The 17,731-nt window shown below is 54.3% G+C and overlaps 7 protein-coding genes across 7 annotated transcripts; 4 read left to right on the forward strand and 3 right to left on the reverse strand.

Annotated features, from left to right (window-relative positions):
- Positions 1 to 656: 656 nt before the first annotated feature.
- On the reverse strand, positions 657 to 2,747 carry SFT2 (protein transport protein sft2). The gene is made up of 4 exons (XM_024466308.1): positions 1,916 to 2,747; positions 1,606 to 1,726; positions 1,136 to 1,286; positions 657 to 1,031 (listed from the first exon to the last, which is right to left on the reverse strand). Exons 1-4 carry the CDS (start codon positions 2,133 to 2,135, stop codon positions 879 to 881), a joined length of 645 nt encoding a protein of 214 aa, XP_024326244.1. The 5' UTR covers positions 2,136 to 2,747; the 3' UTR covers positions 657 to 878.
- Positions 2,748 to 3,237: 490 nt separating this feature from the next.
- On the forward strand, positions 3,238 to 4,744 carry VC83_02651 (uncharacterized protein; the record flags this gene model as incomplete). The annotated part of the gene is made up of 2 exons (XM_024466309.1): positions 3,238 to 3,539; positions 4,195 to 4,744. 2 exons carry the CDS (start codon positions 3,238 to 3,240, stop codon positions 4,742 to 4,744), a joined length of 852 nt encoding a protein of 283 aa, XP_024326245.1.
- A 984-nt stretch (positions 4,745 to 5,728) lies between these two features.
- VC83_02652 (uncharacterized protein) lies at positions 5,729 to 8,762 on the forward strand. The gene has a single exon (XM_024466310.1). It carries the CDS (start codon positions 6,128 to 6,130, stop codon positions 7,916 to 7,918), a length of 1,791 nt encoding a protein of 596 aa, XP_024326242.1. The 5' UTR covers positions 5,729 to 6,127; the 3' UTR covers positions 7,919 to 8,762.
- Positions 8,763 to 8,867: 105 nt separating this feature from the next.
- On the reverse strand, positions 8,868 to 11,314 carry VC83_02653 (uncharacterized protein; the record flags this gene model as incomplete). Its single annotated transcript, XM_024466311.1, has 3 exons — positions 10,357 to 11,314; positions 9,102 to 10,254; positions 8,868 to 9,017 (listed from the first exon to the last, which is right to left on the reverse strand). Exons 1-3 carry the CDS (start codon positions 10,428 to 10,430, stop codon positions 8,868 to 8,870), a joined length of 1,377 nt encoding a protein of 458 aa, XP_024326243.1. The 5' UTR covers positions 10,431 to 11,314.
- Positions 11,130 to 11,806, forward strand: VC83_02654 (uncharacterized protein; the record flags this gene model as incomplete). Its single annotated transcript, XM_024466312.1, has 2 exons — positions 11,130 to 11,151; positions 11,202 to 11,806. 2 exons carry the CDS (start codon positions 11,130 to 11,132, stop codon positions 11,744 to 11,746), a joined length of 567 nt encoding a protein of 188 aa, XP_024326248.1. The 3' UTR covers positions 11,747 to 11,806.
- Positions 11,807 to 11,909: 103 nt separating this feature from the next.
- VC83_02655 (uncharacterized protein) lies at positions 11,910 to 13,104 on the reverse strand. Its single transcript, XM_024466313.1, has 3 exons — positions 12,891 to 13,104; positions 12,525 to 12,793; positions 11,910 to 12,391 (listed from the first exon to the last, which is right to left on the reverse strand). The coding sequence occupies exons 2-3, from the start codon at positions 12,768 to 12,770 to the stop codon at positions 12,329 to 12,331; spliced, it is 309 nt and encodes a 102-aa protein (XP_024326249.1). The 5' UTR covers positions 12,771 to 12,793; positions 12,891 to 13,104; the 3' UTR covers positions 11,910 to 12,328.
- Positions 13,105 to 14,090: 986 nt separating this feature from the next.
- NUP84 (nuclear pore complex subunit) lies at positions 14,091 to 17,642 on the forward strand (the record flags this gene model as incomplete). Its single annotated transcript, XM_024466314.1, has 4 exons — positions 14,091 to 14,403; positions 14,455 to 14,542; positions 14,600 to 17,203; positions 17,260 to 17,642. Exons 1-4 carry the CDS (start codon positions 14,296 to 14,298, stop codon positions 17,640 to 17,642), a joined length of 3,183 nt encoding a protein of 1,060 aa, XP_024326246.1. The 5' UTR covers positions 14,091 to 14,295.
- Positions 17,643 to 17,731: the final 89 nt, after the last annotated feature.

Consider the following 17,731-nt stretch of genomic DNA (forward strand, 5'->3'; position numbering starts at 1 on the left):
TTACTCATCTGAGATGTTCCTCCACACCCCCCCACCATATTCCCTTCCCGCCTACTATCCCCCCTCCCCCTACGCATACATGTCCGTACGTGCTGTCTGTGTAACAGCAGTCACAAACACCACAAGAGACACTCTCGTCCCCTCACCTCCCGCACCGCCCCCCCTACCTACCCTTCTCTCATACCTCTCATACCTGTAAAACACAACCCAACCCATCCGTGCATCACCCAGAAAGTATGCGTCCACGCCAAACCATACCGTGCAGGCGCCTCCAACCAGACCCGCAACCTCTTGCTGACGTGCATCATTCGAACCAGGATCACTATGGCATGGCATATGCACACCTGTTTCGAGGATAAACGCACAGAAATACACCCGCGGGGCTCAGGGACCGTGGCATCTTTCCCTCCCCTCCCCAACCTGCCGCCGCTAGCACGCATGCTGCCATCCCTCAGGGCGGGCTGTCTGGCTACTCGATCTTCCCGTTTAAGAGGTGCACCTGCGGCCGCCGCGTCTCATCCTATCAGCGGGGTAACTGGCCAGACCTGTCCTCGTCCTCGGTCTGAAAACGCTAGCCTATGTTGGTTCGGGTCGGGGATGTGCGGGCCTGTGGATGGCGTACAGGTCAACAGCAGGAGGGGGGCAGACTATCGAGTAAAACATCTCTTCTTCTCATTGTATATAAAAGCTGCTCCATATACACGAAATCCCGGGTTGTAATAGCTATCATACTGTACAAGCCTCTGCACACCCAACGTCCTTCGCTCAATACATACAGACATGCTTCGCTAACCCCGCGCGGCAAAAAATTCTCATTCTCATTCCCCATTCTCATCTCGGCTGTATTATTATGTCACTCTCCCTCTCATCGCCTGAGCTCACCCAGACACCCACGCCGCAGCTCTACGGGCACCAAACGTAGTAGCAAGACGCAGTCCACTGGAACCCATAGGGAAATAACTGATAAGATACCAAAGCAGACAAGCCAGCTGTATGATGGCCGAGAGGAGCGTTAAGAGTGTGCTTCGAAGCTATATTGCAAAAACCAACCGGTCAGCTGATATCCCTTCCAAATCTTTCCGCCACTCTCCCAAGAGAGCAGCAGACTCGACAATGACGAAGACATCAAACTTACCCCGAGCGAAAAATACAGCGTCAGCCCAATAGACCCGAAATACGCCGCGGTGAACGGCAGCCGCTGCGCAGACACAAGGTGCCGCCCATAAGTCAGCGGGCCCATCATGACGGCCCACGACGCTAGGAAGAGGACGGACCCGAGTGACCATCTATAAACCGGGCTTGGTGTTAGCTTATGTGCCTTCGGTGCATGAACTGTAGGGGATTCATCAAAAGCCACCGTAAATCGCTGGATCCGCTCTAAGTGGGTGAATGAGTCGCACAGGAATACGCCACACCCATGGTGGGAAGGGGGGGAGACAGGACTAGCATGTGCAAATGGGCGGCTTGCAGTTCGTTGGCGCCATCGTGGTTGGGGGCGTGCGCATGTTGTCTCAGAAGCGCCCCATAACGTGCCAGTGAAGGATGACAGGGGGAGCTGAACTGAAATAGAAAGAAAGCGATTTTTTGAAAGGAACTAGTACTTGCAGTATAGCGAATTTGCGCGGCTTCAACGCCATGACGGGGAAGAGCGCGAAACAGATGACGAAGCAGGCGAGGGCGCCGAGGTTGCACCCACTGAAGATTAGGATTCGGTCCCATCTACTCACTGAGGTAACGTTAGACACGATCGTGGACCCATAACTCTTTTCTTTCTATAAATAATGCAGCAGAGTTTGATAGATCGGGGACCCGCTCACCAGTAGATCGGGACGGAGGGGTAGATCGAGGTTCCATCCCGTCCGTCGCCAACTGGTGGCGGTGGAGGTGCTGGAAATACGAGAGGGGCTTCACTCACGTGCAAAGAAGCCTTCTTCTTCCTCCCTCCTATTGGGTGCAGGTAATGGGGCGCCAGGCCCCTCGGTGGTTGGGAGCTGGACGTAGCCATCCCCGCCGAAGGGGTTGAGCGACTTGATGGATGAGAGGAGGCCGCTCTGCTGCGAGGTGTCTATGGGTGCTTCCTCGCGGCGGGACCAGCCTAGGGAGTTCATGGAATCGCGGAACGATGACGACGCCATGGTCTGGTGTATTCTGGTGTATGTGTATGGGTATGGGTGGGTATGGGTATGGGTATGTGTATGGGTATGGGGGTATGTGTGTCTGAGTGCTACACCGCGCAAGGAGGATCTTCAGGATTCGGGTTGAGCGATCTCATGCAGGAGTAAATGCCGGTAGTTGACTCAGATAACCTCTTGGGATCAATGCCGTTGAGTTGCTCGGTCGAGATGAGTGAGGGTAGGTACGATTTGGGGGTTTTCGATATGCGCCGTGGTGGAGAGTGAGGTCTGGGAGTGTGTCCAATGACCAGTGGTGTAGTCAGGTCTGTCAGGATTATTGGTTGGGCGCGTGATGGTGGAGGTGGTGGAGGTGGTGGAGGTGGTGAGGTGGTGTAGGTGGTGGAGGTGGTGATTATGGTGAAGGTGGTGATTATGATGAAGATGGTGAAGGTGGTGAAGGTGGTGGAGGTTCCCAAGGTCGAGATGGGTGGGGTGGAGGCTGGGAAGGTCGAGCTCTCCTATTGGTGTATTGGCGGGAACGGCGATGGGCTAGAGTGCGGCAGCAGACCAAAGGGCGCAGTAGTGTCGATTCAAGGGCACTACGGTAAGAGTACTCCGTACTATGAATTAACGTCGTGTGTGTGCAAAGTGTGCAAAGTGTATAAAGTGTATAAGTGTATAAAGTGTATAAGTGTATAAGTGTATAAGTGTATAAGTGTATAAGTGTATAAGTGTATAAGTGTATAAGTGTATAAGTATATAAGTGTATAAAGTGTATAAAGTTTATTGTATGTAAGGTGGGAGGTATGGGTATGGGTATTGGGTATGGGTATGGGTATGGGTATGGGTATGGGTATGGGTATGGGTATGGGTATGGGTATGGGTATGGGTATGGGTATGGGTATGGGTATGGGTATGGGTATGGGTATGGGTATGGGTATGGGTATGGGTATGGGTATGGGTATGGGTATGGGTATGGGTATGGGTATGGGTATGGGTATGTGTATTGTGTATGTGTATGGTCGGGAAGGAAGGAAGGCGGCGGGGCACAAGGCGAGGACCGCCGGTCTGTGGCTTGGGGTATCATAGTACTAGTACACGAGGCCCGACTAGATACACTGAGATGCACGGGAAAGGAGAGGGAATGGGAATGGGGGAGGGAGTGGGAATGGGAACGGGAAAGGAGAGGGAATGGGAATGGGAATGGGAATGGGAGGCGTGTCTCAGTGTGCCCGCCACACTGAGACACGCCGACGCCGAGATCGAACCTAGTTCCGAGTCTTCAAAAATAGGTGAGAATGTGTACAGCTTTGGGGGGGTCAAGAGGTCAAGAGGACCAGTCAGGAGAGAGAGAGGGGTGTCTCATGAGAGGATGGAGTCGCTCATCGTTCTCATAGCACCGCCACTCTCCTCCTCCTCCGCCCCGTAAGGATAGAAATAAGCACTGTGTCCCAGAACTTCAACGTTTTTCAAAGTTTCCTACCATCACCCCGACAACTGTGCATGAATCGAGTACCGCTGCGGAAAACACCAAACCACAACAAGCCCAGGCTGGAGCGGTGTGGTGCCTTTTTGTTGCAAGAGAGGCGGTGATTACCAGTCATACAGAACGTTGCTGTACGACTTCTGCAGCATTTCCGACCGAGCACCAACAGCTCAAGCAGTCACCCTTCGGCCCTTCTTCGACTCTACCCACGATTCTTTTCGCCTGGGAGAGACGAGATCCTGCACCTGCATCTGTCAGCCCGCGCCAAGATTCTTTCGAAAAGCGAGAACCCAAGCCGGCGACCTTCGAAGCAAGCATTCCCCACCTTGCCGACGCTCGTTGAACCCATCATATCAGCCTCGGCTTCTAGCCTCCAGCTTGCAATAAACCATTACCGTGGCGAAATTCGATATTGGAGACTCACCCCATACCGATCCCCGATCATACCCAATACACCATCTCATCGTCAAAAGCCACGAGGGTTTAAGTGGATTCTGGTACTGGTACTGCAGATACATCCCATCCCTGTCCATGTTGTGCTATATACACACATATACGCCATCTACCCTTCGGCCTTCTCTCATCTAAAGACAGTTGGAAGGAGAGAAGGAGAGAAGGAGAGAAGGAGAGAAGGAGAGAAGGAGAGAAGGAGAGAAGGAGAGAAGGAGAGAAGGAGAGAAGGAGAGAAGGAGAGAAGGAGAGAAGGAGAGAAGGAGAGAAGGAGAGAAGGAGAGAAGGAGAGAAGGAGAGAAGGAGAGAAGGAGAGAAGGAGAGAAGGAGAGAAGGAGAGAAGGAAGAGGAGAGAGGAGAGGAGAGAGGAGAGAGGAGAGAGGAGAGAGGAGAGAGGAGAGAGGAGAGAGGAGAGAGGAGAGAGGAGAGAGGAGAGAGGAGAGAGGAGAGAGGAGAGAGGAGAGACGAGAGACGAGAGACGAGAGACGAGAGAGGAGAGAGGAGAGAGGAGAGAGGAGAGAGGAGAGACGAGAGACGAGAGACGAGAGACGAGAGACGAGAGACGAGAGACGAGAGACGAGAGACGAGAGACGAGAGACGAGAGACGAGAGACGAGAGACGAGAGACGAGAGAGGAGAGAGGAGAGAGGAGAGACGAGAGACGAGAGAAGGAGAACAGAGAAGGAGAGAAGTAGAAAAGGAGAGAAGGAAAGAAGGAAAAAAGGAAAAAAGGAAAAAAGGAAAGATGAAAAGCTCTTATTAGCGACAAACTATCCCACCCATCTCACCCGCACATACGATCGCGAGCTTTCCGGCCCGCCGCCTGTCCTCGACTACATCACACTTCCGATACTCTTTGAATGCACGAATGCACAGATCAGATACCACAAGATTCAAGACCACTCCCCGCCATTACAGCGAAACACAACAACTCCTCCGCCGATTCGCTCCACTTAAAACAACACACCGATCTTATATTGACACAAACCACCACCACCCCTTTTCGCGCCCTGTCTCTTGGGCCACACTTCACGCCGGCGCCAGACTCGAACAGTAAGCTGTTCACTTCGGCGATAGATCCCTCGTCTTCTCCGGGTCGCCAACCAGCATTCCCGTCTTTCCCGAAACCACAAAGTGTTAATTACCCCATATTCCACACTACTACAACAGTACTCACGATACTGTTACAGCCTCCTCGGTCAACAACTCTTCCCTGGACAGGCTTTCAACAAAACACCTAGACAAGAAAGTGCGCCGATCCTTCTACTTCATTATTGTACGAACTCGTCCCAGGTCTTAACGCGGCCACGTTTTTTACCCGTCATAAATATCGTGAGTGGGAATTCCTCCGCAATCTAGCGACTTGGCTAGCACCGCGTTTTTGTCTGCCTCATCTACATCTACGAGCCCGACCCTACCACCTCGAACTCTCCCTTTATCCACGACAGGCAAAACACGCCACGCCTGCACTTTCACAATACGCTGTCGTTGCTCCATTGTGCCCTTGTCAGACGGCAATTGACGGCTTGCGACACAGATCGTACATCAAGTACAGGATCCTTGTCATCCCACTAGAGTACCTTGCGGATCCGGATTGCGCAGTTTCGCCTCAGCTTCGAAGCGGTAAGAGCGGTAATTGATGCGCCAGCACCACCGAGTCGAACCCTTAATAGCCAAGAGAGCATTGCAACCTTCAGGTAAGCTTGATCCTAATCTCCTCTCACTTTTTTTTTTTTTTCGCATCGTTTGCGACTGTGCCAGTACCGTTCATCATGGAGAGGCTGCCGCACCGCCAAACGTGGAGCGCCGATATGCTCAGAGGGCATAGGCCAGTATGGCTTGTTTCTCACTGGGCATCTCTCATGCTTTGATTCCCCACTCTTGCCGAAGAGGCAGCAGCGGTTCCTTTGTTGTCGCAGGCCGTTATTTGGCCAGAGGCTAATGTTTGTCTTGCTCGATAGGAATTACTACATCTCCGACCCCCGCAATCACCAACTAGCAACCTTCGAAAAGACAAACTTCGGCCCACAACTTGACTGCGCAAACCTTCGGAGAACAGCCGGGGCCTCTTAAAAACAATGGCTGGCACGGGAGCGTCCAGCCCCTTCATCAAGGACGAGCCTGACGACCAGCTCTTCGGCGCCGCCGGTCACAACCAAAGATTCATGGGCAATATCCATCAGCAGTTCAACATGCCACAACAACAATTCAACAACTTCGGTTCCACGCCTGGAACAAATGGAAGCATAAACCCCAACGACCTGTCAATGCCAATGTCAGTTCAAGCGGGTAGTTACCTTGGCGCTGGGTTCCAAGGAAACTTCGCGTCGCAACCATCAAACCCCAACGGCAGTTACTCGAAGGGAATCTCAGCATTAGATGACGATGACCTACTTGAGAGCCTGGGTGGATTCCAAGACCAGCAAAACATAGGCCACAATGGGTTGCCGCAAAACCAGCAGAATTTCAACAACCTCGAGGAATTCGACTTCAACATCCAGACCATGTACCCCGGACAGGCGGCTGTCTCCATGCCGATGGAGCAGCACCCTCAGCTGGTCAACGTCTACTCCAGCACGCCGGACGGAGACCCAATACAGAGCCCATTCGTGCACAACTTCAACCACCAACAAATTAGGCAAATGCAGCAGCAACACCAGCAACAGTTTGGCAGCTCGCTGCAGTCGCCGAACTCCTTCACAAATTCGCCCCTGGCAGCTGAGCTGCATTCTGGTTCCGCAGACAACTATATGAACCAAAAACAACGGACACGGCCGTCACTGCCAATGCAGCGAAAGTCGTCAGCGTCAAGGGGGCCATTAACGCCAAAGACCCCAGGCATCGGTATCGGTGTTGGGTCCATGAACCTCAACGGACAAGAATCGGGATCCTACCCCTCACAGCCTATCCGTACGAGCGCCCATCGCAAGACCCCCTCGACGCAATGGGAGCAGAGCATCGGCAGCCTCCAATCCTTCCCCGGCTCCGGGTTCTCCTCACCCATACAGCAGGGGATGCACCCCAACCCCCAAATCGCCGACATCCTCAAGACGGGCTCCATGCCCACCAAGCTCAACGGCGCACAATCCGGCAGCGCCCCCGCGATGCAAACCCAAGAGATGAAGCGACGCAGGCGGCGCGAGTCACACAACCTCGTCGAGCGCCGCCGCCGCGATAACATCAACGAGCGCATCCAGGAACTTAGCCACCTAGTCCCCATGCACCGTCTCGAGGACGAGAAGGTCCGCAAGGCGCTGCAGAATAACTCCCCACTCTCCCCGACGCTGGGCTCGACGAGCATCTCCCCGCCACAAGCTACGTCTGGGCTTGCGGGGCCGGGAGCTAGGAGAGCGACGGCGGGGAATATTACGCAGGGCATTCCGGTGGAGGAGAAGGATAAGGGGCCGAATAAGGGGGATATTCTTAATGGATCGGTTAGTTGGACGAGGGATCTCATGTGGATGCTCCATGTCAAACTGCAGCAGCAAGAAGAACTCGCCAACCTCATCACGGACCTCGGGGGTACCTACCCCTTCGAACCCACCGAGGACGAGCGACGCATGCAAACAGAGCTGGTAGACGCTATGCACAAGAACGGGGTATCATCCTTCTCGTACTCCCGCGCGCCAGGTACCGGGCTGAGGGTGCCAAAGCATACGGATATTAAGGGGGACCCTGTGGGCGCGGCGAGGGGCGATGTGGATAGTAGCAGTAATAGCGTTAGTCCTGCGGAGAATGGGGGGGAGGACGTGGCGACGGCGGTGGGTGTGGGGGGGCAGTATTGGAGTGGACATAATAGTGGGGGGAGTGGAGCGGGGAGTGTGAGTTTTAAGGAGGAGGATGAGTATGGGATGGATCTTACGCAGTAGTTGAGCTGCGTATTGATTTCGTCTCAGACCTTTGCCTTCCTTTTACTTTGCTTTTGCTTGCCTGCGCGCTTTGCTTGAACTTTCAGAGTTGCCCCGGGTCCGGCGAGGGGTTTCAAGTCATTTCTCATATCTACCTATGATACCTGGCACAACAACGGCGTTACGACTTGAAATGTGGCTTACGATGTTCTTCGCTTTTGCTTTTTGTTTTTGTTTCTGCCTTGCTTTGCGTTAGTTCAAGTCCACGCTTCTACGCGCGCGAGAATCCGCTTCTTTGTTGGTGTTTTTGGCGGGCAGGGATTTGGGGGGATCTGGTTCTAGGTTCGGTCAGGTCTGCGGACCGGAAGCCTTCTGTTTTGCGTGTATTACACACTTTTGTTTTTATCTCTTTGTAATGTTGAGGATGTGGGCTTGGGTGGTTGAATTGGCTTTAATCCATCATCAGTTTTTATTTATTTCTTGCTTCTGGGAAGAGCGCGAGCAGGATGTGGTAGAGCGGTGGAATTTCGGGAGGTTGAAAGAGAGGATGTAACTGGCAGGGCCAGTATGCTGGGGGTTTGTCCCAGGGATGAAAGGGGGGGAGGGGAGAACTTACATCGTTTATGCGTTCGTTACGTACGTATGCGGTCTAGTTAGGGGGGGGGAATGCAGTGTTGTTCTATAGAGTTTTTTGAGTTTTTATGTGCTGTATGTGATGTGATGTGGTGTGATACTATGAGGATGTGAGGATGTGAGGATGTGAAGATGTGATATTATGAGGATGTGAGGATGTGAAGTGAAATGATGTGACGTTGTGCTGGCATCAAATTAGTTTTAACATGTCCTCTATACATACACCCCCCCCTTCCTCCCTCCACCCTCATCCCCTCCCCTCCCTTCCACCATCCATCCACACCCACCACCCACCAACCAACTAGAGAAAATCTTAACAAAATCAACCCCCCCCCAACTACCGCGCCCGCCCCCTATACGCCTCATACCCCGTCTCCTCCCCCATCACCCTCCTCGGACTCATCTGCACCGGCGAAACACGCACCTCATCCCTCGCATCCTCCCTGTACCCCTCCTGGTCCCCACGATGGAGGAGTTCGAATTCATCCTACAACGCGAAAAAAAAAATCTCAGTAAACAACACCAACATACTTGCACACCATTAAACCGGAGTCGCCACGGGGACACCCACAGTATCTCTATCGCGATCCCTCCCCCCCGCTTGGTTATTGGAATCGCCCGCCCCATCAAGTCCCTGCCCCTGATACCCGCTCCTCTCCCCGCTCCCCCCAAGATCCTCCATCATTACTGCTTCCCCGCCTTTTTTCGCTTCATTTCCGCCAACGTATCCACCCGTCCCAACACCAGTCCAGAACGCCCTCGCCCTGCTCCTCGGTCCCCAACTCCATCCCGCGCCGCGGCTGAGGGGGAGGTGGTAGTACCTAAACGCCGCGAAGGCCGCGACGGTGCCGATCAAGAAGCCGGAGAGGATGTCGAAGCCGTGGTGGCGGAAGTCAGAGTAGCGGGAGGCGGTGATGTACATAGCTGCTCCCGTGGGGGTGAATGCCAGAGCTAGCAAGTACAGGGGAGGCGAGGCGGCTTGGTTGCGCGCGGCGATCTGGCGGTGACCGAGCTTCGAAGCCTGCGCGCCGTTGTCGTCGCGGTCGTATTTTGAGGCGTAACTCCCTGAGGAGGAAGAGGGGAGGCGGGAGGGGAAGGCGGAGTAGTAGGAGCTATCTGACTGTCCTGGCTGTTTTGGGTATAGGAAGGGCAGGGTGAGAGCGAGCTTGGAGGCGAGGAAGAGAGAGAGGTAGACGAGGCCTGAGGCGGCGAAGGAGGAGTGTCCGCTGGGCCAGGAGCGCCATCCGTCGTCCAGAAGGTCGGGGTCGGGATTCGTGCAGATCCCCGCGTGGACGAGCGTCACCGTCGTTCCCTTTACCGCTGGGATGCCCGCAACGGCGTATTTAGCGATCTGACTCAAATCCGGCATACATCTCGCAATAACATCCGGGCGCGGCTTGCCGACCAGGTTCTTAAGCCCCGATGTGATGAGCCAGGAAGAGGCGCAGGACATGCCCAGCCCGAGCCAGCCGGTGAACCATTCCCAGAGCTTGCGGCGCCAGATGAGGCCTTTGGGGACGGATTTTGGGACGGAGGGGCCGGGGACGAGGAGGAGGGAGGTGAGCAAGATTATGGCTGCTGGGGCGGCCAGGCTGACGATGATGACGACGGCGACGGTGACGGTGTCGGGGTTGTTGGGGTAGGAGAGCTCGGGGTTGGAGAGGGAGATGGGGCGTTTGTTGGGGGAGATGGTGCCGAGGGCGACGCCGATGGCTGCTGCTCCGCTGGAGGGTTGGGGTCAGCGGTTGTATGAGAGAGAGGGATGGCGGTGGATGGCGGTGAAGCTGAGGTAGAGGTGAATGAGTGTGAAGCTAGCTAGAACTTACATGATGATGATCCAGTCGAGAACATAGCTCAGCATGAGGCGGATGGACACGCGCGAGGTTTCTCTCCGCGCCATGCTTGCAGCGGGCTGGTTGTTCCTCCTATCTGGCTGGTCATGCACTATGTGTCAAAAGAGAGATGCACTGTTTCAAGAAGTAAGAAGTAGGATTTATTTCGTATCAAGAAGCTGTAGTAGCTAACGCGACAGCCGCCTGGGAGGTGAATTCGAAGTGAATTCAACAATTGAATGTGGAAAAAGGGACGCAAAACGCAAGAAAAAGAGGGAGTAACGGGGGTTTTGTCGCTCCAAGTAGCAGATAAGAGCGCCTCTGTCTCCCATTCGCTGGTAGATGGATCGACGGTCCAGCCCCAACTTCGTCCGAGAAGTTCTAGTGGGTGTACTGGACTCCAAGTTCTCTGGTTACTCCATAAACGCTGACGACAAAAAACGGCCACAGCAACCAGAGAGGGCGGTGCAGCTGAACCATGGGAGCAAATTGGGCGAAGCAAATTGGGCGGAGCAAATTGGGCGGAGCAAAATTGGGCAGATCGATCGGTGGCGGCGGCGGCGCTTACTGTTACTGTTTTTGTTTACCTTATCCCTCACTACGTACTCGCTACTCTTTTCTTAATATAGAAAACAAGCTTTTAAAATAAGAAACATACTGTCGTCATAATTATAATTTAATCCTCGTTCTTCATCAAGACCCCACTACACATATAAGCCTCACGAAGGGGGGAACTTGCCCGCCAACCCATAATCCTCAGCGCCACCATGTCATCACAAACTCCCAAAGGTGCGTCCTCCCCCTTCCCCCGCCAGCAAACCCCAGCTAACCCCTAGCAGATCTAAACAAAACCCTCTCCTCCCTCTCCCTCAGCTCATCGTCCTCATCCCGAAAGCCAGCGCCGGCCCCCCTCGCCGATTCCTGGGAAGACGACGACGACGACGACGACGACGACGACGCCCCCTCTCCCTCAGCAAATAACGAAGACGACGACGACCCCCTAACACGCCACCCCTCCAACCCCACCGCGCCCCCACCAACCCCCATCTTCCCCCCTCCAACCTCGCTGCCTACTAGCCCTTCTGCGGGGGTCAGCAGTATCGCGGATACGTTTGGGGGGTATTCCTCCCCTCCCCCCTCATCACCGTCATCGTCAGCGCCATTAGGTGGGGGAGGGAAGAGGCAGGAGAAAACGGATGCGGTGGCGCGGAGGATGATCGCGGGGGCGTTGGGGATTAGGGCGCCGAAGAAGACGGAGGAGGAGAGGGCTTATGAGAGGGCGGTGAGGGAGGAGGTTGTTAAGAGGCGGGAGAGGGAGAGGGAGGAGAAGGTGAGGGGGGAGGAGGAGAGGGAGAGGGCTAGGAGGAGTGTCTGGGAGGATTAGATGAGGACAGGAAGGGGGAGAGGGATGAAGGGAGGGTGGGTAGAGAAGTGTAAATAGAAGGGGGTATTAAACTACTTCATCAGGCAGAAAATAATCTGTATCACACATCCATCACTCAATATATCAAACGTGCCATCATCATCCACAGTGACGCCAATATAGATCAGATCAGAAAACCCTGTATTCGCAAGCACCCCTCTAATCTAGCCAAGCAGAAACAAGGCGGATCGGAGAGATCTATATTCCCAAGCCAGAAGCAAGCACATAGATCTCTCTTATCTCATCCACCCACCGCCCACCACCCACCGCTCAATATCAAAGATCGAAGATCACAAGAAGAAACGCCATGAATCCGCCCCAGAAAGAGAGCGAATCCCATCCCATCCCACCATAATACCAAATAAACCCCTCCATCGTCGTCTCGTCAACAAGCTCAAAGTCTCGTCTCGACGGACACTGCATGGCTCAGTCCAAATCCTCATCTCATCTCGCAAAATAAAATGTCAATTTCGTTTTTGTCTGTTTCGTTTCGTGACCCCGCGACTGCCTTTTTTTTGGGGGTTGCATGTGCAAGGAGGGGGTTTAGGCAGACCCGCCGATCTGCTCTTGGTGCACCTCGAGGGTGTCGCCGTCTTGCATGTCGAGCTGGGGGGAGTCAGTTACGCCAATAACAAAGAGCGGGGTCCATCATCATCATCATCGCGGGGCTCGCCCACCCACCCATCCATCCAAGTCCACCCAAGCAAAGTAAGAAAAAGGAAAGTAGGCATCAACTCACAGTATCAGGCGAATCCGTAGCCTGCACGCGACTCCCGTCAAACAAGAACCTAACCGAACTAGGCGCCTTGCCCTGCCTCTCGCAGAAGGCATCCATCAGCTTCTTGAGCTGCGTCGTACGCTTGATCTTGAAGAAGACCTCGTTGTTGTTATCGGTCACTTTGATGTTGAGGTGCTCTGTCTGCTGCGCCTCTTCGGGCTTGCTGGGCGCGCTGCCGGGGGAGCCGTTCTCGTCGGAGCCGGACATGGTGAGGTTGTGGTGAGAGCTGGCTGGAGGGGGGGAGAGTGTTAGAAACGTGTGTTGGGGGTTTTGGGGGGGTTGGGGGGGTTGGGGGTTGGGGGTTGGGGGTGAGGAGGGGGGACGTACTGTGTGTGTGCGTTTCTAAATGAGGGGGTGAAGCTGGAGGATGTTGGATCGTTGGGGGGGGTGGTTGGATGTTGGATGTTGGTGGTGAAGGTAGGTTGCGATTTTGTCGTAGGCGGGCTGGTGAAAGGGCCGCCGTGGCGTGGCGCGAACTGCGGCTTTGGTCCGCGCTAATTGATACGCGATGTGGTGTTATCCGCCGATCCCAGAGGAAGAAGTACGGGCAAGTGTCGCAGCTGCGTTTGGAATTCACACTTCTTTTGGCTTCTATGCCCAATTAGAGCTTGATGTTTATTCGGAGTCTTTGAGTTATAGAGCACTGTCTATTGTATACGCTTTTCTGTTGGACAGGATAGCTACGGCGGATTAAGGGTACGGTTCATACTCGGCTTTCTATCAAATTATGGTATGTATGCTGTCATCCCACACAAGGAAGCGGTTTTCGCTGACTACCACAGGCACCAAAGGACGATATTACAACGGATCCTCCGTGTCACCCACGGGCTGTTAGTATTCCATCTTGACTCTTCTTATATCGTTACAACTTCACTTCAAGATCACCACTCACAGGTCCCTTATAGTGTGCCATTCAAAGTATGTCATACCATCCCGAAATGGGGATTTCGTTGACATATCCTTCAGACTGTATACAAAAGAACAATTATGACGAGTCAAAGTGTAAAGCTGAGATAGACGCCCTGTACGAGTGCTGCAACGCCTTCTATGAGAAGTACGGAGATGCCGCAAAGACAGTGAGCTGCCCAAAGGCGAGCCTGCTCAGACTGAAGATGAGGCAGCTCGCGCAAGGCAAGGGATCAAAGTAGGTATAGACCTGGCGCGACTATTCGGCGCATATCTATAGAAAGCCACTATGTATGAACTACTCAAGGATATGTCTGAAGAGGGAGAATAGCTTCCTCCTCTCCTCTTCAACAGCCTCGAGCAAATCTGTGTACAAAAATGAAATATATACCACTCCAATTTAACGTCCACCTTCATCCCCACGAGAGGTAAGGGTTCTGTTGTAAGGAAGCGGAGTCCTTCTTGGCGATCTTCAGCACGCAGTGAGATCCTCTTGGGACCTGATCAAGCATTGAATGTTTGACCCGAGACTCTAAATAGATGGCCGAAAACATTGTAAAGAGAAAAGAAGAGGAGAGTTGCGAGGGAGGAAATTCTGAATTTATCTGGTCCGCGTGCCAAGACCACGCTTAGCCGTAATGGGCGAGCTGATGATGGACGCGCCTCAGGTACAACTTCAGAAAAACAATCCAAGAACAGCGCATGGAGCTGTATCGACTAAGAGCTCCGACGTTCTGGGTTTGATTTGTGCTTGAGCAGTATCGTCTGTTTCTTCGGACCTACTTGAAACTACTCGTAGTATTCGTTTTTGTTATCTCCTCCAGCCATGGCCCCAATGACCAGACGGGGACGCCAGACAGCTCCCAACGAGTTCTTGAACCCTCAAGCCATCGTGCCGCATGCCAGCCGCGAGGAGAGCTGGCAGCTTGAAGGGGTAAGCAGGTTGGATTCTACTTCTTAGATGCCCCATTCTGACCATGTACAGGACGATTCCCGATCCGAAAGAGAGCTCTCTGAAAACCCTTCTGGTTCCTTCCAAGACTATGACGGCGAGTTTGAATACGATACTATAAGTAAGCCACCAAGCCCTCCTGCGATTACGAGCTTCAACTAATAGCTATTCTCTTTAGAATACCAGCCGACACGAGACTTTGACAGCGGAGACAGCCATGAAGATATCCTCCACCCTCTGCGTGAAGCCGCAAACAGGGTTGGCCGGGAGGTCGAGAAATTCGCGGAAGTTCTGGACGGCTACAACCCCCTGAAGGCTGTCGACGATGCCGACAGAAAGGATATGACATTTGATCTCATCGATTCATACCACGGTATTGCGATTGAGGCTGTGAAGAGACTCCGTGCGCAGCATAAGCGTCGACAGATAGGCCAAACTGGGAGGAAAAATATACTTGGGTTCACGGCAGATCATGATGAAGATGCGATGGATGAAGATGGATCTGATGACCAGGAACTAATTGAATCGAACCCGAAGATTACGCCTGAGGACCTCAAGCGGTGGGAGCAGGAAGCTCGTACGTGGGATCTGTTACGCCGAATGACCATATTGCAATATGGCCCGCCGCAGACCCAAGACGCGCCTCCGATCCACCGCTATTCTTCGGAGCGTCACATCTGGACTTCATTTTTACAGAATGATACGCTTGGGTTGGAGCGACACACCGTGCTCGAGTGGCTCAAAAACACAGCTGATGAGTCTGGTGAGGATATCGATCTGTTAGTCCAAGAGCTTCAGCAGAATGCCGAGAGAGGCGATATCACCGCACATGGATGGCTACACACGAAATCCGCAATCAAAAATCAAAAGCGACTCCACGCGTGGCCGTACATCCTTGATCCTACCAACCCAGACGTCAGCCGCGTCCTCCGCAATGCGTCTAAAACAGAGGCTCTCGTCACACAACTGGATCCGGATGCGCCCATACGCCAGAACCTCAACCTGGAAGCACCAGATCAGTACTTCGAGAGGGCTATATGGCGCGGCTGCTACGAGCTCCTCCGTCGTGGAAAGAGCGGCGAGGATATCAGAGAATGGTGTCAAGACCGCCAAGAGATCTGGCGCGCGGTGAGCATGTCGGGCTTTCCAGATGACGATTCGCAAAACGATACCGCAGACCATGGCTCGAGGGCACTGTGGCGCCGCATGTGCCACGCCTTGGCCAAGCGGGGAGGCTCCGATATATATGAGACTGCCGTGTATGGTATTCTCGCCGGCGACTTCTGGAGTGTTGCGCCAATCTGCAAGTCCTGGGACGACCAGATGTTCGTTCATTACAACTCGCTGATCCGAAGCCAGTACGAGGCGTTCGTTCTGAAGAACTTCCCAAGCCGTGCGCCCCAGGACCAGGTCCAATCGATTGAGGCGTTTGATGCTATCAGCTTCCACGGCGACCCAGTGACCGTGGGGCCGAGAACTGTGGATTTGCTGAATGCCAAACCTGAACTCATAAAGGAGGCACAGCAGCCCTTGAAGATGCTCCAGGGGGTTCTTATCGCGAATACATTCCGCGATTTCATACGCGAACAGGGAATTGCCATCTCCAAAGCCGCAAATGCCCAGGATACGTCGAAATTGATCGACGATCTCCAGACAGATCCGAAGAATGAGGACAAGGTTGTGTATATCAAGACGGAAGACTTTGACAGTCTCCGAGTCTTGGCACATATGGTCCTTGCCTTCAAGAGCCTGGGCATGACCTTTGGCAACGAGAAGGATACCTACGCCATCGAAAGCGTGGTCGTAGCCTACATCTCCTTCCTCCGCCTTGCCGGCAAAGAAGAGCTCATCCCTCTCTACGCAGCCCAGCTCTCCGACGCCAGGACCTACTCGACCCTCTCACGCGAGCTCCTCGACGTCACCGACCCCGACCAGCGCATCACCCAAATCAAGCTAATGAAAGAACTTGGCCTAGACGTCCAGCGCTTCGTGCGCCTCCAAGCCGCCTTCCTCCTCGTCGACTACCCCGACCAAACCCCCGGCTACCCCGCCGCGCGCACCTTCTCCATCCTCGTCCCAGGCCAACACTCCAACCAAGGCCTCAGTCAAAAGCTCCGCCCTAACTTCATCGGCAACGCCGTCGCCCGCCCCGAAGCCCTCCTCATCCGCGCCTTCGAATGGCACCTCCTCGTCGACGGGATGTGGAGCGAAACCTTCCGGACCGGCACCGCGCTCTTCGTCCGCTTCTTCAAGCACGGCCACGTCGCCGCCGCGCGCGAGCTGGCGGGGTGCATGCCCTCCCGCGACATCGCCGCGGCCAAAACCCCCGTCCTCCTCGGCGAAACACTCGAGCTGTCCCAGCTCGCCGATTGCGGCGATGGCACGGACCTCGAGAGCCTCCTCCGCAAACACATGGCTGACGAGGCGCGTGCGTACGTCGAGCTCGAGGGTCTGGTCAATGCGCTTGACTTCATCGAGGGCGTCGCGGGTATCATCGACTCTCTGCAATTGTCGCAGGTGTATGTCTCCACCCCATCTTCTTTCCCCTACTTCCCCCGCCGCCCCAAGGCCGAGACTCCAGAGCATCAGCGCCAGCAGTTGCGGCAGCGGCTAGAGCAGCAGAGCCAGAGCCCCCCTTATGACCTTCACCTCCTGACACACCGCAGTAAACAAGATGAGCGATTGAGCAAGAAGCTGCGCCTCGAGTTTCATAATAATTTTGCCAATATCCGGCACAGCGTCGCGCCGTTGCTGGATAATTGGCTTGTCAAGAGTCGTCAAGGTATGTCTCTTCTCAACAACCCCTGTTTTTACTCATCCATTCTAATAACCCCCAAGCAAACCCTTCCCTCATCCCCCTCCACGCAACATACCTCCCCCCCACCCTCCTCGCCTACGCCGCCCTCCTTAACAACGCAGGTCTCTACATCTCGCGCGACCACTTCCTCGAGAGTATGGAGCTCGCCAGCGTCATCGCCACGAACACCGAGCTTACGAATGTCTTTCTCGGCCCCGACGCTCCCTCATCGCAGGGAGGAGCCGCTACGGAAGAGGAGAAGGAAGGATTGGGCCGCAACGCGATGGCAGATCTGGTACAGGATGTTGCGGGCGATGCAGTGGCGTTGCTGTTTAGTACCGGCCCTGATAAGAGTCGGATGCGTGGTGGGAGGAGAGCGAGAGAGGGGGGGTGGAAGGGAGACGTTTGGGGGCTGGGGAAGTAAGACGGGGGAGAGGGGATCTAGAATGGGGGATATGATGAAAATTTGGAGGGAGAATGGGATGGATGGGGGATGGGTGGGTTGTGCTTCTA

The sequence above is a fragment of the Pseudogymnoascus destructans genome, assembly GCF_001641265.1.
Source record: "Pseudogymnoascus destructans isolate 20631-21 unplaced genomic scaffold scaffold_5, whole genome shotgun sequence".
In the NCBI taxonomy this organism is placed as follows: Eukaryota; Fungi; Ascomycota; class Leotiomycetes; order Thelebolales; family Thelebolaceae; genus Pseudogymnoascus; species Pseudogymnoascus destructans.